The 22,966-nt window shown below is 41.8% G+C and overlaps 6 protein-coding genes across 8 annotated transcripts; 3 read left to right on the forward strand and 3 right to left on the reverse strand.

Annotated features, from left to right (window-relative positions):
* The first annotated feature begins 271 nt into the window (after positions 1-271).
* On the forward strand, positions 272-1,308 carry LOC111603444 (trypsin-4). Its single transcript, XM_023321031.1, has 4 exons — positions 272-873; positions 987-1,027; positions 1,100-1,171; positions 1,229-1,308. Exons 1-4 carry the CDS (start codon positions 278-280, stop codon positions 1,306-1,308), a joined length of 789 nt encoding a protein of 262 aa, XP_023176799.1. The 5' UTR covers positions 272-277.
* Positions 1,309-1,476: 168 nt separating this feature from the next.
* Positions 1,477-3,456, forward strand: LOC111603440 (glycerophosphodiester phosphodiesterase 1). Of its 2 annotated transcripts, none has more exons than XM_023321026.2 (6): positions 1,477-1,728; positions 1,801-2,123; positions 2,221-2,393; positions 2,454-2,658; positions 2,776-2,951; positions 3,223-3,456. In XM_023321026.2, exons 2-6 carry the CDS (start codon positions 1,818-1,820, stop codon positions 3,374-3,376), a joined length of 1,014 nt encoding a protein of 337 aa, XP_023176794.2. In that variant the 5' UTR covers positions 1,477-1,728; positions 1,801-1,817; the 3' UTR covers positions 3,377-3,456. The 2 variants fall into 2 exon arrangements, with proteins under 2 accessions (XP_023176794.2, XP_023176795.2); XM_023321027.2 differs by having other exon boundaries at positions 1,804-2,123.
* A 1,371-nt stretch (positions 3,457-4,827) lies between these two features.
* Positions 4,828-17,573, reverse strand: LOC111603461. Its single transcript, XM_023321049.2, has 7 exons — positions 16,870-17,573; positions 16,561-16,770; positions 16,444-16,490; positions 14,013-15,751; positions 13,826-13,957; positions 13,197-13,601; positions 4,828-13,139 (listed from the first exon to the last, which is right to left on the reverse strand). Exons 1-7 carry the CDS (start codon positions 17,035-17,037, stop codon positions 4,828-4,830), a joined length of 11,013 nt encoding a protein of 3,670 aa, XP_023176817.2. The 5' UTR covers positions 17,038-17,573.
* A 104-nt stretch (positions 17,574-17,677) lies between these two features.
* On the forward strand, positions 17,678-18,308 carry LOC111603463 (succinate dehydrogenase assembly factor 3, mitochondrial). Its single transcript, XM_023321052.2, has 3 exons — positions 17,678-17,853; positions 17,927-18,036; positions 18,093-18,308. Exons 1-3 carry the CDS (start codon positions 17,772-17,774, stop codon positions 18,288-18,290), a joined length of 390 nt encoding a protein of 129 aa, XP_023176820.2. The 5' UTR covers positions 17,678-17,771; the 3' UTR covers positions 18,291-18,308.
* LOC111603464 (dihydrofolate reductase) lies at positions 18,299-18,952 on the reverse strand. The gene is made up of 2 exons (XM_023321053.2): positions 18,861-18,952; positions 18,299-18,796 (listed from the first exon to the last, which is right to left on the reverse strand). The coding sequence occupies exons 1-2, from the start codon at positions 18,938-18,940 to the stop codon at positions 18,322-18,324; spliced, it is 555 nt and encodes a 184-aa protein (XP_023176821.1). The 5' UTR covers positions 18,941-18,952; the 3' UTR covers positions 18,299-18,321.
* Positions 18,953-19,170: 218 nt separating this feature from the next.
* On the reverse strand, positions 19,171-22,923 carry LOC111603439 (soluble guanylate cyclase 89Db). 2 transcript variants are annotated; one of them, XM_023321023.2, is made up of 2 exons: positions 22,900-22,923; positions 19,171-21,335 (listed from the first exon to the last, which is right to left on the reverse strand). In XM_023321023.2, exon 2 carries the CDS (start codon positions 21,224-21,226, stop codon positions 19,223-19,225), a length of 2,004 nt encoding a protein of 667 aa, XP_023176791.2. In that variant the 5' UTR covers positions 21,227-21,335; positions 22,900-22,923; the 3' UTR covers positions 19,171-19,222. The 2 variants fall into 2 exon arrangements, with proteins under 2 accessions (XP_023176791.2, XP_023176792.2); XM_023321024.2 differs by lacking the exon at positions 22,900-22,923 and adding an exon at positions 21,399-21,449.
* Between the last annotated feature and the right edge of the window lie 43 nt (positions 22,924-22,966).

Consider the following 22,966-nt stretch of genomic DNA (forward strand, 5'->3'; position numbering starts at 1 on the left):
GCGGGGAGTTTTCCGATGGCAAAGGAAGTTCATTGTCGTTGTTACTAAACAACAATAATAATCACCAAAAAAAAGAAGCAAAAGGAAAGAGTAAAACAATAAGAGCTAAACAAGACACCTATTGACAATTGTTAATTATAGTCTGGCTGAAACAAAGTACAAGAGCTGAGATAACAAAGAGTATTGATAAAGTGCAACTCCCACAATGGTTTGATCAACGATTTTTTCGCTGCTTGGCAAACAGCTGGCAGTTCAGTTACGTTGAGTCAGCAAAGCCATGCGGAACCTAGCTCCACTTCTAACGCTTATATTTGCGATCTCTTGGAAGATCTGTGAGGCGGCGGCACCGCTTCGTCGTCCGGATGGACGAATCGTTAACGGAAGGGAGGCAAATGAAGGCGAGTTTCCCTATCAGCTGTCGCTGCGCCGCCTCACCATTCACATCTGTGGCGCCTCTGTCTTGGATGGCAGCTGGGCCATCACTGCCGCCCACTGCATCGATGGCCACGAGAAGCAGCCGCAGGAGTTTACCCTGCGACTGGGCAGCGTGAAGCGATCCAGCGGCGGCAGCCTGATGAGTGTGAGAACGATCTACAAGCATCCTTCGTACGATTCCATGGACATGAACTTCGATGTGGCACTGCTGCGCACACAGCTGGGCGCCTTGACCCTAGATCCAAATGTCTCGCCCATTCCGCTGCCCGAGGCTGGGGCAGCGATTGAGGAGAATCAGATGGCAGTTGTGTCCGGTTGGGGTTACATGAGCAGCGGTGAATCTGTTCTATCATCTGTGCTCAAGTACGCGACAGTGCGGACGGTTAATCAGGAAAAATGTCACAACGATTTGAGATATCACGGCGGAGTTACTGAGGCGTAAGTAAAGCGAAATGAGTGAGAGTGAGAGAGAGAGAGAGAGAGAGAGAGAGAGATAGATATGCTTCTCCCAATATCCAATTAATATCATATTGTGTCTCTTGTTTTGGCAGCATGTTCTGCGCCTCAGCACGTAACACGGATGCTTGTCAGGGTGAGTAATTAAGTTGAACCACTTTACCTTAAATAATTGCTTGATAACACTAATGATTTTGTTTCTGAATAGGCGACAGCGGTGGTCCACTTACAGCTAAGGGCACGCTTATCGGCATCGTGTCGTGGGGCGTGGGCTGCGCAGGTGGGTTTTTAATTCACCATATATCATATCACTTTGTACTCACTATATTGGATTTAGATCCGTTCTACCCGGGTGTGTATACGCGTCTCTCACATCCATCGATCAGAGGATGGGTGCGCTTGCTGACAAAACTGTGAATTGCAATGTATTTTGGCTTCTAATTAAATAAATTAATAGTTCAGATTTATTAAATTGTTTTCATTTGCAAAGTTTTTCTTCATTTTGCTTAAGTACTCACTTTCGAAATGCGCGCTACTCTATCGCTGTTATCGATAGTTGCGCGTTACGCTTGTTAGCATCTGGCACATCCCTACATCCACTTCTTATTGGAAAATTTGTGCACACATCGTTTTGGCTGCGTTTGTGATTAACCGACGATTTAATTAAGACTATATTAACTAGATTAATTGCGATTAAAATCGGTGCTGAAACCAACGACTCGAAAAGGCAAATACAATACAGCGACGACAGACAACGAAAACTTAAGGCACAAGCGAAAAGCAGCAGAGTGGGAGTGGCAAGTGGGACTTGGTTGGCGGCGCGCATTTCTTATTGGGGTAAATGCAAACTAACAAAAAAGTAAAAGGTGTTTATAAATAAACCAAAACAACAACAATTTGTGTGTTTAGCAGCAGTCTTGTGGTGAATGTGGTGGCGTTGGGGCTGGCTGTGCCTGAAAATGATCTACAAACTATTTTGCTGCACTATAAGTCTGGTCTTCTTCTGCTTCAATGTGCTTTGGTTCTTCTGCAATTTGGCCATTCCGTGGTGCACTCTGACCCTGGTGGCTATTTGCGTGGCATCGAAGTTTGTGAAGCTGCAGCGCAGCCCAAATGAGAAGCGTTTGCTGAGTTTGCTCAACACGCCGAACGACTGGCCCAATTACTGGCCCATTGCGAACCGGGGCGCCGGCTACGATGCGCCCGAGAATTCGCAGGCAGCTGTCAAAAAGGTGAGTGAGTGTGTTTTGTGACGTCATCAGCTGTAGCAGACGGTGGTTGTTCGGCAATCAAAAATCAATAGCAAACCAACCCCATTTGCCTTTCCAGTGTCTGGCACGTGGTTATCGTAATGTCCTGCTGGATGCCGGCATTACGGCCTGCAGCGAAATAGTTATTGCCAATCGGCTGACTGTGGAGCGAGCCGGCCTCACGGGCAACCTATCACATCACACACTCCATGAGCTGCAGCAGCTGAGCATTACGGAGCAGCATCCTCTGGGGTAAACCTTAATACATATTCAACTTAAAGCTCTGCTGAAACTGTCTTCCTCTCATTTTAGCTCGCAGTATGATAGGGAGTCGGTGGCCACGTTGAAGCAATTGGCGGACTTTCTGGAGGAGCAGAACATACCGCCCACCTTATTCCTGCATTTGCAGGACACCAGTGCACTTATGATTGATCAGCTGCAAAAGTTTATGGCTGCAAATGAGACGTTTACACAGAGAACCGTTGTGATCAGTCGATCGCCCTTGGCCATTTATCAGGTGTGCAGAATAAATACTTAGTGAAAACTTAATATAATGAGCACTCGTGGGAGCCTTACAGTGTTTATTATATTCTTAAATATATTTATACAATGACTAATATTTTACGTTTTGCAGCTGCGTAAATTGAGGCCGGAAATAATTTGCGGTCTTTGGCACGAGAGCTATTTATCGCTGTCCATCCTCAAATCGTCAACGCTTATTACCTCAATTTACGGTGCAATTTTGCGAAATATAATTGCGCCTGTAATTGGCATTAGTGTTGTTTTTCTCAACAAGGAAGAGTTCAATTTGTAAGTTATTCAAACAAAAGCTAATTTGATTTGCCCTTGCTCAATGAACCGTTAGCTTAAATATTTGGCAACGCCCCAATACTGAATTTCGATAGTTTTGCAAAGCTCATCTTTAGCTCTCAATTGTCTTTCATACTAGGTGGCAGCACGGAAACATTGATCAGTCACAAAGCTTAACCGTTAGTTGAGCAAGTCAAATTAAATTTGACCCACAATTGAACTGAAAATATATACATATATTTCAATTACTTAACATTTACATTTGTTGCAGACACATAGGCGATCTGTGGCGCAATGTGGGCGTACGTCCAATTGTGTACATGGTTAATTCGCCCAACGAGAAGCGCTATTTTCAGAAGACAATGAAAACACAATACCTCACGGACTCTTTGCGCTCCGAACCGCATCTCTTGATGAAAGCCTAGAAAATAAAAAACGAAGCAAATCAAATCTGAAGTTGAAAGCAAAAAACATGCGCGCACAAAACACACACAAATCATTTGCATTTACATTTATTTTTAGCATAGACTCTGCACAGTTTGTAAATTAATGGTTTAATTTGTAGTGCGCTGATTCGCTAATTGAAGTTCTTTTTTTTATTGCTTGAAAACTTTTGAAAGTATTATCCAGTGAAAACGAAGCTATACCTTATACTCTATTTTTTTGTATACATGCATACATTTATTTTATGCTAAGTTTTTTGTGCGTAGATGCTATTTACGATAAGTTTTCCATACGTCCTTAATTATTATTTATTATTTTTATTATATGGAATATTTATTTATGCTATTTCTTGTTATATATATTTTTATATACAACTATACGTAAATTCCCCAAGCTTTATCAACTGGCACAAATTTCATGCAGATATCTAAAAACAAAACAAAACTCTGCCACAAAATGTTCTCAAGCGAAAGTTTTTTTTTTTACGATTTATGTACTATTTAAATAATATATGTGTGGCCTTTATGGGCAGCTTTTATACTCAATTATACTAATATTTTGTAGTCCCTTGTTATGTAGAACTCAAACAAAAAATATAGCTATGCCTGTTGTTTTGAATGACACAATCCAAAATACTTAAATTATACAAAAAACCTTTGATGTCTGAACGAATTAGTTATACTATTATACCAAAAAGCAAACTATTTTATAATGATATGAAGGGTCTAATATGTATATGCGTATATGCGAAGGATACTTTTAAGAGTCAAATAAACGAAAGTGAAATCATTTGTTTTTAATCTACAATTTTTAGTTATTAAGTTTCTGAATAATTTGCTATTTTCTGAAGATGAAGTTTTTTTAGCTATAGAAGGACAAGCGCTACGATTATGACGATTCGCTTTATGGCCAGAGGAGCTTTCCATAAGCATCCAATTTGTAAAACCCGTTCTGTGGATGGTTGGTAAACTATAAAAATCGAAGTTTCCATATTGAAATGTGCTTTAGATTGAATCAAGAGAAACATGTGTGTCCTATAAAAATTGTACTTTTACCATATATCAAAACAAATTTAAAATATTTTGAAATTTTCTTTATTAGTTATTTTATTTTGTTGAGAATTCTTACAAGTTAAGCTATGTGTTTATGTATATATATATATATAAGTATTCATATGCATTGTGTATTTATTGTATATCTAGAAATAAAGTTTTGTTAAAGTATGTATTCATTATGTATGCATGCTTGAGCTCCAACTCTCCCTCTCTGACAACTTTCTGATTTTTATTTTTTAATTATTTATTTTTTAAACTTAAAAATTAACAATACGTAGTCACATTTATTACCATGCTGTAAACCTTTTTTGTACACAGGAGGCATAAACAATAAACATAAAAAAGTTTAAACTTTAAAAAATTGAAGGTAATGGAATTCATTTGCGGCGAGACCGTGTCGAACGTGTGGGCGCCTCTGCCTGTGCTGTTGCGGCTACTGGCTCCTCCGTCGTCTCGAAGTGCACCTTGCGACCGCGTCCTGCGCGTGCTGGCGTTGTCGTCTCAGACGCACTATCCACACTATGCTCGACCTGTTTAGCGGTACGTGCGGCACGTCCACGCGCAACAGGCGCTCGCTTAGTGGCCGGCTCTTCTGTTGGCACCAGATCCACATGCGTGATTGTGACTGTTTTTCCCCGCGCCTTTTTGGCAGCTGGAAGCTCATCTGTCGCTTCTTCCTCTGCTGCTGCAGTTTTACCTTTGCCGCGTGCATTGCGTTTGGCTGCCTGCTTGGGCTTGGGCTCCGGTTCCGGAACCGGCTCCTGTTCCACATCTTCGTGCTGATTACTGGTGGAACTCTCTGTGCGGTTGCGTAGCATACGTTTGCCCCCTTTCGTCGCAACGGACACAATTTCTGGTGCTTCAACTGGATCAGCCGCCTTACGACGAGCACGCGATTTGGGGGCCGCCACGGGCGTTGCTTGTTCCGTTGGGGCCTTCTTCTCTGGCGGCTGTTCGCTGTCATCTTTGGCCTTGCGCCGCCTGGGCGTGGCAGGACGTTGCACAGCTGCTGCTGTATCGACTAATAGCTCCAGTGCCTTGACCGTTGGCTGTCGAATACGACGGCTACGTGAAGTGCCTGGCTTGTCATCGTCCGATGTCTCATTATAGTTCTTGCGTGGCACATTGCGTCCTTCACGCCGCTGCGAACTTGTGGGCTCTGGTAGTACCACAGCTGGTCCAGATGGCGTTTGAGGAGCCACAAGCTCCACAGTTGACTCGACAATCACGTTTTGTTTGGCGTTTGTGGTCGGTGTGGTGGGCTTTGTCGTGGGTGGTGTCTCGCTGCCAGGTGATTTACTGGTCGTTTTGCTGGCTATTGGCTTGCGTGCTCGACGCGGCGACGACGTGGAGCCATGCTTATCCTCATCCGATGTTTCATCATAATTTTTGCGGGGTAAATTGCGTCCTTCACGACGTCGCGGGGTCAGTTCATCCTCTGAGCTGGGCGGCTGTGGCATTGGCGATGCAGACACAAGAACTGCAGACGAGTCAGGCAGTTCCGGGGGTAGCTCCAGCTGTTCTTCAACCGCTGAAGCTTTGCGTCCACGTCGTACGGCTGCCTTCTTGGCCAACGTTGGCCTTTCCGCTCCAGGCGTATCTACATGAACTGAAGCCTTGCGATTTCTTCGTGTTGTCTTCTTCTCCACATCAGGTTCCGTTGCATCTGAAAAATGGTGTACCACATCGGCGCTGAGATTGCGACCACGCTTTGCTACTTTTTTTGCTGGCTCTGTGTCGTCCGCGTGGGTTTCATCGGCAGATCCTTTGCGGCCACGTCGTTTTGGCTTCAGCTCAACGGGATCAGTTGGCGTGTCTGCATCGGTTGTGGCTTTGCGTCCACGTCGCGAGCCCGAAGCCACAACCAACTCTTGTGGCGTGTCCGCATCGGTTGTGGCTTTGCGTCCACGTCGCGAGCCCGATGCCAAAACCAATTCTTGTGGTGCAAATTGCGCTGCATCAATAGACTGACTGCGTCTTCTGACAATGTGTGTCATCGAGGCCGAACCTGCTGGTTCTTGCACACTCTCAATATTCGACAATGGTTCTTCTGCTTCTTCAATAATGTCGATGGTTTCCTTGGTCGGCGCTTGTTGCTCCACAGGTTCCGCCGAAGCTTTTCGAGTTTTTCGCGTCATTTTGCGCTCGGGCAGTTCATGTGTTTGATCTGTAGATGCTTTGCGACCTCGCCGTTTTGACTTCTCTTTGATGGGCTCCTCATTGGACTTCACGGGCTCAAAGACTTCAACTGCAATAACTTCAGAGGATGGCTTACGTCCACGTTGCTTTGGTTTATCTGTGTCTGTTTCCGTCTCCGCTATTTCTTTTATGGGGCTGTCCAATTCGATTGTGTCTTCAACCAGTTTCTCTAGTTCTGGCGTCTTTTTTGATTCAAGTTCTGTTGTCATATTCTTTTGTCCGCGTTTTGCTCGAGGTTTGTGCACGTCTGACGCTTTCACTAAATTTTCTTCTTCCGCTTTTTTCTCTCCATGCTCATTAGCCTCATCTTCTGTAGCTTTTCTTCCTCGTTTTCGTTTTGGTTTATCGTGTGTTTCACAATCTTTATCATCTGTTTCTTCGATTTGTTTCTCTGGCGTGGAATGATCTACTGTTGCTTTCCTTTGCCGACGTTTCAGTTTAGGCTGATCGCTTTGTTCTTTAGACTTGTTTTCTGTATGACCTTCAGTTTCCTTTGGGATTATGTTGAGAGTGTTTTCCTCAGTGTCAACTGACTTTCTACACGGATTTACATTGGTTGTATCGGTAATTTCTTCGGACGTGACAGTTTCCACAGTTGACTCTTCTGTTTTCACTTCAGCAACTGATGCAATTTTCCCAGTATCTTTGTTTCCTCGTCGCTTTTGCTTGTGTAGTTCGTTTTGCTCTTCAGATTTGATTTCTGCGGGATCGATGGGTTCTTCTCCGATTGTATCCTGTGGCTTGCTTTTCTCAACATCAAGTGATTTTCTTGCACGACGTGTTGACCTAGTTGGATGACTTGATTCTATCAGCTTTTCTTTTTCACTTTCTTCCTCAATTGGCTGTTCCACATTCTTCTCTGATTCTTTATCGTGTGCCTCGACTGTTGGCTTTCTTCCACGACGATTTGTTTTCGAGCGATGTTCAGGTGTCTCTAAATGCGTAATAGTTGCTTTCGCAATGTCTTCTAATTCTTTTTCATCACTTTCCACTGTTGCTTTTCTGCCACGACGTTTTGATTTATGACGGGCGCTTGGTTCTTCAGAGCTCATTTCGATATGATCTACAGTTTCTGTAATGTTTGCCTCTGTACCCATTGATTTTCTTTCGCGCAGTTTCAATTTGTTTTCTGTTTCAGTTTCGATTGCTTTATCATCCTGTTTTTCTTCTAAATGCTCATGACTTTCAGCAATATCTAACGAACTCTTAGTCTTGTCTGCTTTTACCTTTTCATCTGCTAATTCCAGCATTTCCTTCAGTTGCTTTTCGCTTTCAGCAGGTTCAGAAGCACAGTTTCGTCTTATAGAATTTTCCAAGCCCGGAGGCTGTTCGGTCTCAACATTTGTGGAGTCTGCTCTAGTCGTAGCTTGTTCCACTACACCAGCTTCCATATGATCATTTTCCTTAACTTCAGCAAGCAAATCCTTGGGTACAATCTCGGTTGGGTTGGTCTGATGTTCTCTCAAAGTAGGCGTTGCGTTTCTTAACTCGGAAGATTCAATTTCGGGTTCCACAAGGAGTGATGGACTGCCAGCACGCTCAACCTTCTCTAAATTTGCAGTAATGTCCATTTGCTGAGCTTCAGCAGCCACAAACTTCTCTTGCTTTAATTCAGAAATTGATTGCCGTTCGGCGACGCTGCCTACTTGATTATCAACTGTATTCTGATCAGCAACTTCTTTTGTGGTTGTATCGCTTTCTTTTGCCATATTAGAAGTCGAAGTGCTTTCCTCGATAAGATCAACTGATCCTTGTTGTAGCGGCTCATGAAGCGGTAATAGACCGTCATTTGTGTCCTCATTTTGCTTTTCTGTCTGCGAGTTAGAATCTGTGGTGGAATCGTTCAGCTCAATTACGCCATCATCTCCAATAGAACTAGAATCTGCAGTAGTATCGTCTAGTTCTATCACCGGCACTTCTTCTGTGGATTGAATTTCAGATGAGCTGGGATCAGTTATAGAGTTAGAGTCAATCGTAGAATCATCCAATTCAATTACTGCCTCTATTTCAGTTGGAAGAGCAGCTGTAGCTACTTTGTCAGCTTCATTCTCATCTTCCGTTCCTTGGCTTTCGTCCTGGGACGAAATTGAATTCGCCGCTTCGTCAGTTTCCAGAGGATTCTTATATTCCGTTTGCTCATTTTCTGTTTTCTCATTCTGCTGTTGATTATCCATTTTATCTGCACGTGATGCATTCTGTACATGCAGTTCTGCGCTGGTTAAGGGCTCTTCAGGATTAGTTGACAAATCTGCAATCTGTTCTTTTGCATCTATTAGTAAAATTGCATTTTCATTCGCTACAAATTCAAGATCATTCTCAGACACGCAGTTGGCATCTACATCAATTACTGCCTGAAGCTCATCAATTTGTATTTCTGGTTTTTCAACGGACTCTTCTGTACCTTTTGAAGGTTCAGTTTCATCATTTTCAGCTTCCACAGTTGACTCATTAGCGTTTGTAGATTCATTTTCCGTATGGATTTTATTACTGAGGTCAGCCTGAATACTTGGCTCCTCTAACAAAGTTACAGTTTCTCTATCGTAAGGCTTAGCTTCACTATGTGCTCGTTCGATAGTGCTGATATTTGCTTCCTCGGTGTGTGCTACGGTTTCTGAAATAGGGCTTGACTTTTTGTCTTCGCCTTCTTCTTCTAAAAGATCCGCTGGAACATCCGAGTGTGTAGTTGACACCTCAGCCAGACCTGCGAGTTCTGAAACTGGGTTTGATTTTGCGTCCACGTTTTCATTTTCCTCAGTTATCACAGGAATATTCACTTTAACTACATTCTCGTCTTCACTTCGAGATGTTACGTCTTTTGAGACTTCATCTGATTTTTGAAGATCTGACTGATTCGCTGTTGAAGCATCCAAAAGCGTATCTCGAGTTTCATTTTTGTCCTGGGTTGTGACTGATGAATTTTCAATGGCTGGGCTTTCCTCCTCATCTGATTTAACGCAGCTTGCATTTTCTTCCATCGTCTGCTTTTCATTTATGGATATTTCAATTGATTTCTCGGTTTCCATCTCAGAATTTACCAATGAAATATCACTGTTTATTATAGTTATTTCATTTAATGATTCTGTTGTCGATAATGGAATTTGAGTATCTGTTACAATTGCATCCTTCAATTTAACAGCAGCTTCATCAGTGACTGGAATAATAGGATCTATTAGATCTTTATTTTGTACTTCTAGATTACGCGCTTCAGTCACAACTGATGTATTCGGTTCAGTCAAAGACTTATCTACATCCGTAGCTATGTTTTCACCTTCCACATGCTTTTCAATTTCGTTTTTATCTATAGTCAATTTTATAGATGCTATAATTACAGGTTCATCCAAAGTTTTTTCTGTATCTTCATTTTCTTCTTCATTTGCTTCTATATCTATAGTCGATTTTATAGATGCCACAATTACAGATTCATCCAAAGTTTTTTCATCTTCTGCTACAAGAGATACATTCGATCCATCATCGTTTTGAGGTGATGTTAATATAGCGACCGCTTCATTGGTATGTTGCTTTTCCTTATCGCTTTCCATAGATGCAGTAGTTGGTGGTTTTATGTCTTCTGATGGTTCTGATGCGATTTCAGCAGACGGTTCAGTGACACGCTTTCCATTATTGTCTGCCACAGATGCATCTATTTGAATCAGCGATGCATTTATATTTTTATCAATAGAGGTATTTGCGTCCACTGAAGATTCCCCTGAAGATTGGGGCAGGATATCATCAGAGGATGTACAGAGTTCACTTTGATTTTTATCATTATGCTCTATTAGCGACTCATTCTGATTTGTGGTATTATCTTCAAGAATATTTTGACAAGCAGCTTCCTCTGTATTCATTTCTGACTCGGAGGCATTGTTGTCAAGCGCTGGCGTTTGATCCAGCTCAGTTTCGCAAGCCGATTCAAGGCCAAGCACAGATTCATTTTTGGTAGATTCGGCAGGTTTTGGGCTAGCCTCGTTTGTTTCTTCTTCTGCAACAGACTTGGATGTAGATGTAGTTATCATCGACGGTTCCTCTTCTCCAAAGATTACCGTTGAACTTGTATTTTTTTCAACTACATCAGAGTCATTGATTTTTACCGGCGATTCATTAGGTGGTAGACTTTCAGCTTCAGTTGCATGTGTATCTGGCTTCTCAATAGGTAGTGTTGTACTTGTTTCGATAGGATGTTCATCTATTTGACCCTCTTCAACGTTATCTTCTGCCAGCACAAAGGCATCCAGTTCAATTATTGGATTTTCTAGATTAGTATCCTGAGCATTAACTGTGTCTTCAGCAGTTGCTCGAATCTCGCTTCCAGTAGGCGCTAATTGCTCATCTTTATCAATTTCTGTTAGCACAGAATCATCAAGTGCAATTACCGATTCGTTTACATTGGAGTCCTGACTCTTAACTGCGTCTTCAGTTGTTTCAGTTTTCTTAATTACATTTTCTGGTAATTGCTCCGCTAATTGCTCATCCTTATCAATTTCTGTTACCACAGAATCATCAAGTGCAATTATCGATTCGTTTACATTAGAATTATGGCTCTCAACTGTGTCTACATTTGTTGCAGTGTTCTTCATTTCAGTATGCGACGTTTTTATGTTTTCTGAAAGTTGTTTGTCTGCAACGTCAGTTTCGGCAAGCTCAGACAGATCCAGATCAATTATTGAGTCCTCTAGATGAGAATCCTGACTTTCCGCGTCTTCTGATGTTGCAGTTTTCATCATTTCTATTTCATCTCCACACTTTGATGTAATTTCTTCCATTTTTACATTCAGATTTTCTTTATCTGAGGTATTTAAAGTGGAGTCCTTGGCGTCTATTAATTCAAGATGTGAAGTTGTTGCTTCTAGAACGTTGTCCTTCTCATTTGTGACTTGCAATTGCACCGTGCATTCTTTATCTAATGTTGCTGCATCATTTTTATAGTCATTGCCTAAACATTCTTTAGCTGTATTTAATAAAGTTGCTGGAATTTGATCTTGTTCAAATTCAATACTTTCTTCGCTGGATACTTGACAGTCAAGAACTTCTTTGATTTTATTTGTGGCGATTGGTAATTCCTTGACAGAAGTTGCTACAGATTCCACATTTTTATCTAGCTGCTCCAGATTCTTGTTTTTATGTTTATCCGTAACTTTATTTGAAGCATCTAGTTCAACAAATGATACTTCTTCATCTACGTCTAGAACTTCACTTAAAGATTCATTAGTTGTGGACTCATTTTGTTCTTTTCTCAGATCGTTTAAGAAAGATTCATTCGCAGTAGTCAGATTTTGGTTATTTTGAACTTGACTGACATTCAGAGCATAAATCGTAGACTTTCTTTTATCATTAGATACATCAAAGGTTGCATCTACGCTAGTTTCATGTAAGTCAATTTTGGATATAGTTTGATTGGATACTTCAAGTTGTGTTGACAATTCTTTGTCAATTGTGCATTCAGGAGAGCTGTCAGCTAAAATGAAAGATGCCTGTTCAAGTTGAGTGTTTTCTACTTGAACAACGGATGCGTTTGCGTTTGGTTTATTTGCAATAACATCTGTGTCATCTTCATCGTCGCTCACTACTAAAGGTTCAGCTAAACCCATCATCGAATCTGTATCAGAGCTCTCCTCTATAATGCTCTTTCTGGATGTGCATGCATTTGCGTACCCTGTGGCCTTTGTTTCCTCCAATGTGACGTCGCGTGAGTCCACGCCTGTGACAATCAATGGCTCCGAGAACATGGAGTCAGATGTCTGATCGAGTAGCTGTATGCCACTCACTTCGCAAATGTTAGGAGATTTAGCTGTAAGCGAATTACGAACATTGACATCAGTTTGAGCTCCAGGTTTAAATGTTGTGCTTGTAAGGGGATCTCGATGACTACCCTCTATATCGTCAATTGTCATTAGCGCCTCGGAGTGGACTGTATCATTCGTCTCTACAGACGTGTCCAAAGGATTGGACACGGTCGCATTGTCTGTGCTAACGGTAGTCACATTTATCTCGATTTCAGAGCGCTCGACGGGATTTGTTGTCTCCGCAGTCAGCATATCATCAAAGATCTTGTCAAAGTGTGGCGTTGCGTTTGTTGCATTCAAATTATATTCGGTGGTGGCGACCTCTGAACCCTCGCGCGAGTTTAGCACCGCGCTAGCCGGGTCATTTGGTATCATTAGATCCTTTCCACTCGGCGTCTTAAAGTACAAGTCCTGCGGTTCAGCTTGTGTTAGCTCCAGGCTCAGACGGCTGATGGTTACTTGACGTTTGGGCGTAGCACCCGCATCATTTGAATCACCTTCCAACAACTCCTCAATGTGTTCCAGCATAGGCGATGCTGGTATCTTGGGCGTGCGCATCATTTCGCGCAGTCCCTTAAAATGAGGAGTGCTGCAGCTCTTGGGTGTCTTTAACAGCTCGCGCATGCCATGGTAATCAATTCTGTCCGGGTCATCAATCGCTTCAGTTGGCAACTCATTGCCATAATCCTCATCCGCTGGCAATTTATTAGCTGTCATAAATTTGTTTACGATAAATATGAAGTAATTGTTTGCATTCGGCTGCTCACCTTCTAGCTGCAACGCATCCTCCTCTTCAACTATAACGCCCATGTCTCCCACAGATTCATCCACTGTCGGTGCTCCCTTTGGTGTATTGCTTAGAAGACGGAGCGATTTGCGCGAGGGCGTCGACAACTCCTCAGTAAGGCGTCGCTTACGTTTGGGAGTGTCTATGGCCAGGCTACTAACTTCGTTTTCAAAGGCCGCAGAACATGAGGCACGGCGCGTTGGTTTGGTGTACTGCTCCTCCAGCTTATGACTGGCCTCAATGGATGCTCGGCGTACGCTGCGTCTGGGCGTTACTGCGACTGCACTTGCTTCCATTGAAGACCGTCGCGAGATGCGCTTTGTTGATGGAGTTTGGCTTCGCTGTGCTAGCTGATCCACATCATCTTCTCGATTCTCAGTGGGAACTATAATAAATATAAATATTTTTATTATATTTTATTAAATTTTTTTTAGTTAATCGCAGTAAGTTATAAATAAGTACTTTTTCCCATATTGTGAAGTTAATTGTAATTAAAATTTGGTTTGACAGAAGGTTATTAGATATTTGAGAAAAGTGTGAGTTAGTAACTCATAAGAGCTATCCTGTACTCTAATTTTTATTTCTGAATTTTTTTGAACAAGTTCTTACCATCAGCTTTTGAGATATTCTGCGCGCTGATGGATAGCTCCTCGCAGATAGAGTCCTCAGCTAAGTCATTCTGCGCGCTTGTGAAGACTTCCTCGCAAATGGGGTCCGCAGCTAAGCTATCATCGGCTTTAGCTAAAATTATTTATAAATTTGAATTTTATTTAATATTTTTTATCTACCAGTTCACCTTCTTGATATGTGGTTGTTGTCGCCACTTCCTCGCAGATGTTATCTTCAATAATATCAAATGCAGCTGAGTCCTTTGAGAATTCTGAACCCGTTTCTTGTAGTTCAATTTTCTCAACGGTGGGTGCATCTTCAATAATATCATTATTAACTAGAGCCTCATTTGTATCCGTTGCCGTTAACTGCGGCGCTGCTTTCGGAGATTCATTAACCTTGCTAACATTCTTTGATTCCTCTGAAAAATGTTCATCGAAGGTTTGCTTTTCATTGCCTTCTTGAGCCGCACGAATCTCATCAACTTCAGAATCGGTTTTAGACTCAAATTTTGTGTTGCCCTCATTCAGTTCTATTTGTGCTGTGCCATTCGGCTGAGCTTCATCCAGTGATGACCGCTTGCTGCGTTCGAGGGAAGGCATTTCACCTTCTTTATCATTTATTAAGCCAGCCATTGCTTCCAAAGCTGATGCTGAAGATACATTGTCATCATCGGAATATAAGGTGAACGTGCGGCTCAGCTCAGAAGACAAATTCTGTTCAAGATCAGGTTCGTTGGGTTCTTCCTGCGCTCTATCCACTTTGGGCGATGCGATACGTTGCGGTGAATTCTGTTTAGGTGAGTTGAGAGCACGTCGCGCCTTTGCCACCAGCTTGTTGCTCATGCCCACGCTTGGACTTACCTTGGCGGCGGCGGCCAGCGATTTGCGCAGTTTAGAAATTTTGTTATCGCGCGGGCTACTCAAACATATGGAAGATTGGCGTTTCCGTGGCGATGTCAGCGGTGCCTTGGGTGGAATAGTGGGCATTTGGCGACGTCCCAGTGTGCGCCATTGCGGTTGCGGATGGAAGGGCAATCGTCGTGGCGCAGTTAAGCACTGACGACGTGCATCGAGCAGCGACTGACGGACGGGCGTCGTTTGTTTGCTCCTAGTTGCTTCAGGCAATTGTTTTTTGGCACTGGTCAGCAGTGCACGTTTCATCAGCGATTGTGGCGTACGCTTGGGCGTCGAGTTGGCCGCCAACTTCTGTTCCTTAGGTGTCTTGGCTGTCAGACGTGACTGTTGTTGTTGCTTAGATGTCGTTGCTGATGATGTTGAGGGCGTGGACAAGTTAATTAAGTCTATGACCATCGGTGAGTCGGACGATTCATCTGTGGAGGCGACACTGATGATGCCAGCACTGGCGGGCGTCTGTTTGGGTGTAGCTGATAATGTGGGCCGCAATCGTTGCGGCGTTGTATAATCAATTAAAAACATGGAAGATTGTCGTTTGCCAGCCAGAGCCTTCTTCGAAGTGGACGGTGTACTGCAATCCATTAAATCGCGACTGCAGCTGTCCTCGTTCTGTTCGGCGAGCACATTCTTCGGCGTATTGTAAGCGCTCTTCGACAGCATTCCGACTCCGAATCCTGTGCTGGGTCTCATGACGCGCGTAAAGGAGTGCTCAGTCTTAACGCCCGTTTCACGTGGTGAAAAGGATGTGATGACAACATCGGAGCGTTCACACAACTCAAGAATTAGTTTGTTGCAGGGTGTGCTGGTGTTTTCCTTGTTCTGTGTTTCCTTCACCAAATCAACTTTGGGCATTGCATCGTCCAGTTCTTTGGCTGGCGGTGTAATGCAGCGTTCCGGTTCTGGTTCAGCTGCTGGCTCTGCTTCTGCTGTGCTGCTTGTGCTGTTATCCAGTTGGGGTGATTCAATCGATGTGTTGCCTTCATCGTCCGAATTTATTGAATATCGAAAGCTGTAATATGATGTCATTTAACATTAGACATTCATATAGCAAATATGTCAACACTAGTGTCCTATTCATAATGTCTACATATCAGCATTTAATTAAGGTTTTCAAGAATTAATTAAAATTAATCAACAAAGTTTTATAATAATGAATAAAAACAAATGATTTTTCGAGATTTCTATCAGCTTGAATATAAAACATACTAAATCTTTTAAAAACCTGTTAGCGATATTTCAATTATATAAATATAACATGAATTAATAGAACATAGAATATGTAAGATTTGAAATTAAAAAAAGTCCTAAGTCTAAAACACAAGAATTTGTAAATAGACAAATATTTTTAGCTTTCTTAACATAATATTAATAGTTTGTTTTAAACGTACAATGAGAAAAACGTATAAATTGTGATCGGTTTTATTTTTTCTTATCTTGTGAAATTGCTGTATTTTAAATGTATATATGTAGATATAAACAACTTTTTGCACATTATAATAATATCACAATGTATTACAATTCAGAATTGCTTGGTATTTCTTGAATTCTTGATTGTGTTGCTGTTTCTTGATTCTGTATTGAGTTCTTGATACATTTTCAGACCATATGCCTGCGCATTTAGGGGTTAAATTTGGGTTTGTCCCTTTTTTCTGACTTGCTCGTTTGCTGCCTGCCTGTTTCATGCTACTTGCTTTTACTTACTTGTGCACGGTAAAACGGGTCTCAAATTGACGACGTGGTCGACGAGTCTGTAAAATGTACCGAAGACAATTTGTAAAGCGTCTATTTAATTGTACCAAGCTATGACATTAAACTTACTTTTAAACTTGGCGACGAATTGGCCGCTTGTTCCTGAGGCGGTCGGTCCGGTGTATTGGCTGGCTCTTCGATCTTGGGAAAATGCCATGTATACAATTCATTCAGTATTTTAATGCTTGCGCCATGCACCAATGGACGCTTGGATTTCGCCGGCACAATCTGATCGTTCAGCAGAATGGGCTCGTTGACTGAATGATTGTAGACGGTTACCTAGATATAACAATTATTAATATTGTTTACTAAATGCCCTGCCAAATCGATACGCGCGCATTTTTTTTACACACACATATATACACAAACAGTACTCACCCTGCCAAAGGCATCGCATTGTATCTCGCAGTGAATGCGCTCGGCATCTGACAGTATTAAATCGGAATCCAAAAAGGAGCCCACATTGAACTTACGTCCTTTGGCTGGGTATGCTACTAAAATGCCATCTGCATTCACATGATTCAATTGCGCGCCATCTAGCGACATTATACATTTAGCAATCAACTAATTGCAAATGCAGCTGCTAAAAAAATTCTATGCTTGTGGGCGGCAGTGTGAGCGTCGTCGCTGTTGTTGGTGTCGGCGGCGGCTGCAACTTTCGCTTGGTGCAGAAGTCAAAGACAGAGAAAAAAAAGGAAGCCGCAAGCGACAAGTAAAGCTACAATTTTGCAGCACCCATATAAACACAGCAAATATTAAAACATATGTATGCACAGCAATAATAGAATACTTTTTCTCTTAAATAAAAGTCTTTACGCACTTTATTATGTATTTTTCTTATGCACAAACAGCCCGGTTTTCTGTACAGGAATTCTTTTTGCAAGGGACGCGCGGATTGGACATGCCAATCTAACAAAAACTGCTGTTAAATTCAAATACACGAAATTGCTGGCTTTAAGAGGGCTACCAACTTCTTTGTATACGCTTACTTATAATTGGTTATGATAATTGAAGCAGATATGAAGCGCCAATATATACAATATACTAATTTGCAAACCATGCGTAGTTAGGAATTATATGAAAAAGGTCTATGAACAGAAATTTGATCATTATCGTAAATCGGTAATATATCTTAGACGTATATCGATAGTTTTTTAAAGTTTGCGCACCCCTGGGCTTGGTTGGCCTGGCGCTGACAGTTGTTTTTATATTTTTTGATTTGCATTTTACCGAAAACACTTTAATTATATATATTCAGGTACAATTATAAAAGAAACACCATGTCGAAAAACATAATGAGTCAATTGACTCACCCACAGCGTGTGCGTTTGCTGTACAAAACAATATTGAGGCTACATCGAGGCAAGTAAAACACAACAAACACTAAATTAATAAACAACTTTTTACTTCATATGAAACCATATTTAAATTCAAGGCCTACCCACCGAGCTGCGTGCTTTGGGGGATAACTACGTACGCGATGAGTTTAGGCGGCATCTCAAATGCAATCCAATGGAGGCACAACTGTTTATGACTGAGTGGGCTGTAAGAGATTTACGTAAGAGGATTTAACTATTTTTGATCATGGACTCTCTTTCTAGCGCTATGCTTCCACAATCACAAAACAGCTGGGACTGCGCGGCAAACCAAAGGGTGAATTAGGGGAGCAACTGGACACACAGTCAGTGGAAATGCTAAAAGACGATCAAGTGGTCCAGCTGTACGAGCTGATGCTGGCTGCCAAGGCACTTCATGGCGATACGATAACAGCAGATGATGTGAGGGGCAGTAATAAATAAATGTTTGTTGTTTTTCTTTCTATTTTATATATTAATGTTTTTCCAATATCTTGTGCTCGTATTTAATGCCGTTCTCCTCTTGTACGCCATGTGGAGTGTATTCATCGAGTGGCACTTCCTGAAAGCTCACCGGTATATTTGGAAAGAATGTATCACATTCGAATCGCTCTTGGATTTTGGTTAGATAAAGACGATGACAACGGGGCGATTCCATTGCTTCCGCATATACCCCGCTGCCGCCTACAATCCAAATGTTCTCTAGTTGTTTGCACCAGGGTTTGCTCTCTAAAGTTTGCATGGCCTCGTCTAAGCTGCGGCACAACAAGACATTCTCTGGCAGCTCTTTTTGGGTCATTGTAGTGCTTAGAACAATGTTCAGACGATCAGCCAGCGGACGCTTAGTGGGCGGCACACCCAAATAAGTCTTCTTCCCCATGATGACGACATTGCGCTTGGAGGGATCACTAACGCGCTTTGTTGTGCGACTGAAATACATAAGCTCGGATCTGTGTGACCGCAAGCATACAAAATATTAAACAAATCTTGTAATGCGCATGTTTTTTGACTTACTTTAGACGCCAGGGCAGATCGCCCTTGAAACCAATGCCAAAGTTTTCGCATACTGCAACAATTAAATTATATTTAAGCATCGTGTCTGTCTAATCCAATTAATGGAGATAAAATGCAACTTATCTTTACTTCACGACGTTCAAAAGCAAAAAGTGAAGGGAAGACGAGAGGTCATTTATCGACTTAATTTTCCATCGAGTTGCTAGCTTGACAGATCTGTCGACGATAATTGATATATCGTTATCGTACATTTCGAGTATTCAAACACTTTATTAACACAATATATGTATTTGTTAGCAAAGTTCAGGTTTCCACAAATATCGACTTTTATTGACTACAAAATTTAAATAATACATTTATAATTATTCTGGTCCCTCGAGCAACCAATAGGTTTCCATATCGCCCTTGCCCTTGACTTTTACGAAGCCGCGTGCCTCCACCTTGTACCCCACCTCACGCACTTTCATGGCCGTATAGTTAGATAGTTGTATCTTCCAAGGATCGCAGCTGCTCTCCATGCGTGAGGCCGTGTTCACAGTGTCGCCAAAGAGGCAGTACCTCGGCACCTTCATGCCCACAACACCCGCCACCACCGGCCCAGAGTTGATGCCCACTCGAATAGCCACATCCGGCAGATTGTGGGCTTTCACTTTCTTGATGACGCGCAACGCCAGGTCGCAGGCATGCTGGGCATGGAGTGGATTAATATCAGGGGCTCCAGACACAGCCATATAGACCATGCCCACAGTTTCCACCTTATAGACGAAGGGTGATATGATCTCCTCGTCGAGCGCAGAGAAAACTTTGTTTAAGGTGTTGACTGCTTGCATTGCTTCCTGAACATTTGTTGATCCGCTATCGTAGATGTTCATCACTTCAATGAAAATTACGGAAACCTCTTCAAAGCTCTGGCAGACATGCTCTTGGCCCATGCGCATGCGTTCCGCAATGGGTCGCGGTATCATGGAGTAGAGAAGTTCATCTCCCTGCCTCTTCCAGGAATCAGCTAACTCCAACGACTTTTCCAGTTCATCAGATCGCTGCTCTTCTTTTTCAAACATAATTTCCAGCTTGGAGCAATGCTGCCAGCCCGCCATAACAAGCTCACGGCTCAGACCATGCGGGTTGAGATCATTCAGGTACAGACCAATACTATGCAGCTCATCCAGATTCTCTATCAGGGGACTGCAAAGAAAGATCAGCGAGTCAACATCCTTGATATAGAACATCTGTCCTTTGAGGAGAATAGAACGCAGACCCACGGACGGCCTGCGCTGTCCTGTGGCTGGATCGATTTCCTCCTTGGAAGCTGCCGCTTCTGCTTGCTCTTTCACTTGCTCCTTCTCAAACTCATCGGCTTTAGCTAATGCCATAGTCTGGGCCTCGTTTAAGCTCAATTCATCGAGGTTCTCATAGTCCATTGTAAGGGCCTTATCGTATGCAGCCCGATTGTGCCCGGTGCGAATCAGCTCCATCTCGAAGAGAACTGTTCGCATCTGTAAAATGGTGGTCCAGTCGATTTTCGTGTCCTTTGGCCGACGGCACTTGAACACATCCATGACATGGGTGCCAATAAAGCTTTTTGGATTAACACCCGGATTATGCAATATCCACGTCTCAATTATCTTCTCGCCAGCTAAAGTGATCTTCATATCATGATTCAAAACAATAGTGAATGGAAACAGCTCAAGGAAAACATTCAAGTCCACATGGGGCATCATAAGCTGGGTAGGATGGGCGACAATGTTGACACGTTTCGCCATATAGTCGCGGTTATCAAAGTCCAGACGATACTTTACTATAACCGTCAATGGACCATCCGACAGCTTGATTGGTCCTGCTGTCCCACCACTTATATCGTTTTGGCTTTCTATTACATAGGCTGTCATTTCCAGGCCATAGAACTCCTTGGCCACCTCCGTCATCTGTCCGATGAGATACTTGGACATCCCTGTGCGTCCACTGCGATATAATATGACCGCTCCATTATCATCCATATTGGTTAGCTGCATACTGGGCGACTTCATCTTCGGATATGTGAATCTCATCTGCAGGTGTATATTATCGATGGACTGCAGGAAATCGCAAAAGTATCGACCCGTCGAACGTATCATCTTGTCATAGCCAAAATTGCTGAAGAATCGCACGAAACACTTCCCGAAGAAATTCATGCAAAAGTCAAAGGACTCGCCCGTACAGGCGGACAGGGCAGCCGCAATATCCGGCATCAGCTTGTCCGGATATATCTGATGAGTCTTAAATGTGTTGTGCTTGCAGTCGACTATCTGGCATATCTTCTTCCACGTCTCTATCCCATACTCCTCCTGTATATAGTGCTGCACGCTCTCATATAGCATGCCATACATCTTGCTGGCCGTGTCACACCTTGGGGGAGGGAGAGCTTGGTGGGCGGCTGTGTCAGGTGTGGGTCAGGTGAGCCTCTGCGCTTAAGCAATTTACGCGCGTCAACTTTATCTGCAACGAGGGAAGTTTGTAAGCGCATAATTAGGGTAGACTATTACAAAGTTTTTCCATTACTCAAAGCACAATAAACTTTAGTCAATTTGCCGGGGATTACCAAAGGTCAAGTAAACGATAGAGAGTAGACTAAGTTGCTAATTATATTTAAGTTATCCAATTTTGTTTATTCTGAAAATCAAGTAGGTTTGCTATTAAAGTAAGTTAATGATTGAGAAATAGCTTTACATTGGCTTTGTGATTTTAGAATCCTGCTGAAGACAACCTTCTTAGCATAATTATTTATTTTATTTTTGAAAATATCTAAGTGGCCCATCAATCAGGCTGATATAGCACCGTTTTATAGGTGAGTGATTGATGGAAGATTTAGTTGATTATTTCTACATTTTACGCTGAGTGCTCAACCCGTTAAAGTTCCGCTGTCAAGCATAAAATTGAGTTAAGGATTTGACAAATGTCACATATGCATCAGAGACCACAACATACCTAAGGACCCACAGAAAGCCAGCCAAGTATATCTTTCGTAGCACATGCACAAAAAGTTAAGAGGCTTCCTCCCAAGTAAAAAATATCTTTTGATTTATTGCTCTGGCAGTTTAATTTGGTTTTACTTTTACGCGCGCCTGCTTCTGGCCCCCATTTGCCCTCCTTCCAGGACAGCCACGTCCTATCGCTTGTCACGTTCACAACATAACAACAGCCGCTCGCTGTGTTGTTCTTAACTTAATTCCGTTTTTTGTGTTCTTTTATTTTTCAATTTGCCCTTGTAAAACATTTGTCAAACTAACTGGGAACCCATAAATTTTGCGCGAATTTAATATGGCTGGCATAATAAATTTCAAACGCCACCAACTAACCGAAAACTCATTTAAGAATTTTATATGGCGTGGATAATTCCATCAATTTCCATAATAAATTTATACACACGGAGTAAAGTCTAGCCAATTTGATTAAATAATTAATTAGGAAAACCTTTTAATGAACTGAAAAAAATTAAACGCTTTTTCGCTGAAGTCAAAATTACAATGCTCAACTTTAACTGACATATTTTGTTAAAGTTCAGTTTATTAATTAAAATAATACATATTTTTACTATTACTGGTCTAAAAATTCCGTAAGATCTAATAATTATTTTTATTACTATTAACTAATGGACTTGAACCTTGAATCTAAACAATATACAATATACAAAACAAGTTTATAAATTAAAGCAAAAAAGTTTCAATTAAGATTTGGAAATTTTTTCAGTTGAACAAAAGTTTTAAAGTTAATGATATTTTGCATATTAAATTAAAATTTAAAAATCCATTTTTTAAGTTTGAAATAGGTAAACTTCTTTTCTTTTTAATAATTTATAAATATCTATTTTGCCTACCGATTCATGTGTTTAAGCTTATGCTAATCACATCTTATCTCATCTTCAAAGTTCCCAAAAGGCTTGACTTATCAAAGGCCACTCAATTTGTGGTTATTTTAAGCATCGGATAATCCTGCTTGGCTACTTAACATTCAAATTAACATATTTATTGCCCGTTTATTACGCACACGAAAATTTGCTTACATTATGCGGAGGTCGTCAGATATGCAAGTCCAAATGATATTCTCTTGTAATATGTATTTTGGTGCAC

This window comes from Drosophila hydei, unplaced genomic scaffold (assembly GCF_003285905.1).
Source record: "Drosophila hydei strain 15085-1641.00,03,60 unplaced genomic scaffold, DhydRS2 tig00008147-arrow-arrow-pilon, whole genome shotgun sequence".
Lineage (NCBI taxonomy): Eukaryota > Metazoa > Arthropoda > Insecta > Diptera > Drosophilidae > Drosophila > Drosophila hydei.

Coding starts and splice junctions, on each gene's coding strand:
- LOC111603444 (XM_023321031.1), top strand. CDS start 278: ATGCGGAACCTAGCTCCACTTCTAACGCTTATATTTGCGATCTCTTGG. Junction 874..986: donor CACGGCGGAGTTACTGAGGC/GTAAGTAAAGCG, acceptor TTGTTTTGGCAG/CATGTTCTGCGCCTCAGCAC. Junction 1,028..1,099: donor TAACACGGATGCTTGTCAGG/GTGAGTAATTAA, acceptor GTTTCTGAATAG/GCGACAGCGGTGGTCCACTT.
- LOC111603440 (XM_023321026.2), top strand. CDS start 1,818: ATGTGGTGGCGTTGGGGCTGGCTGTGCCTGAAAATGATCTACAAACTA. Junction 2,659..2,775: donor CGCCCTTGGCCATTTATCAG/GTGTGCAGAATA, acceptor TACGTTTTGCAG/CTGCGTAAATTGAGGCCGGA. Junction 2,952..3,222: donor AACAAGGAAGAGTTCAATTT/GTAAGTTATTCA, acceptor CATTTGTTGCAG/ACACATAGGCGATCTGTGGC.
- LOC111603461 (XM_023321049.2), bottom strand. CDS start 17,037: ATGTCGCTAGATGGCGCGCAATTGAATCATGTGAATGCAGATGGCATT. Junction 13,958..14,012: donor AACAACCACATATCAAGAAG/GTGAACTGGTAG, acceptor AAATAATTTTAG/CTAAAGCCGATGATAGCTTA. Junction 13,140..13,196: donor GGATGCGTTGCAGCTAGAAG/GTGAGCAGCCGA, acceptor AATTTATGACAG/CTAATAAATTGCCAGCGGAT.
- LOC111603463 (XM_023321052.2), top strand. CDS start 17,772: ATGTCGAAAAACATAATGAGTCAATTGACTCACCCACAGCGTGTGCGT. Junction 17,854..17,926: donor AATATTGAGGCTACATCGAG/GCAAGTAAAACA, acceptor TTTAAATTCAAG/GCCTACCCACCGAGCTGCGT. Junction 18,037..18,092: donor TGTTTATGACTGAGTGGGCT/GTAAGAGATTTA, acceptor CTCTCTTTCTAG/CGCTATGCTTCCACAATCAC.
- LOC111603464 (XM_023321053.2), bottom strand. CDS start 18,940: ATGCTTAAATATAATTTAATTGTTGCAGTATGCGAAAACTTTGGCATT. Junction 18,797..18,860: donor GATCTGCCCTGGCGTCTAAA/GTAAGTCAAAAA, acceptor GCGGTCACACAG/ATCCGAGCTTATGTATTTCA.
- LOC111603439 (XM_023321023.2), bottom strand. CDS start 21,226: ATGTATGGCATGCTATATGAGAGCGTGCAGCACTATATACAGGAGGAG.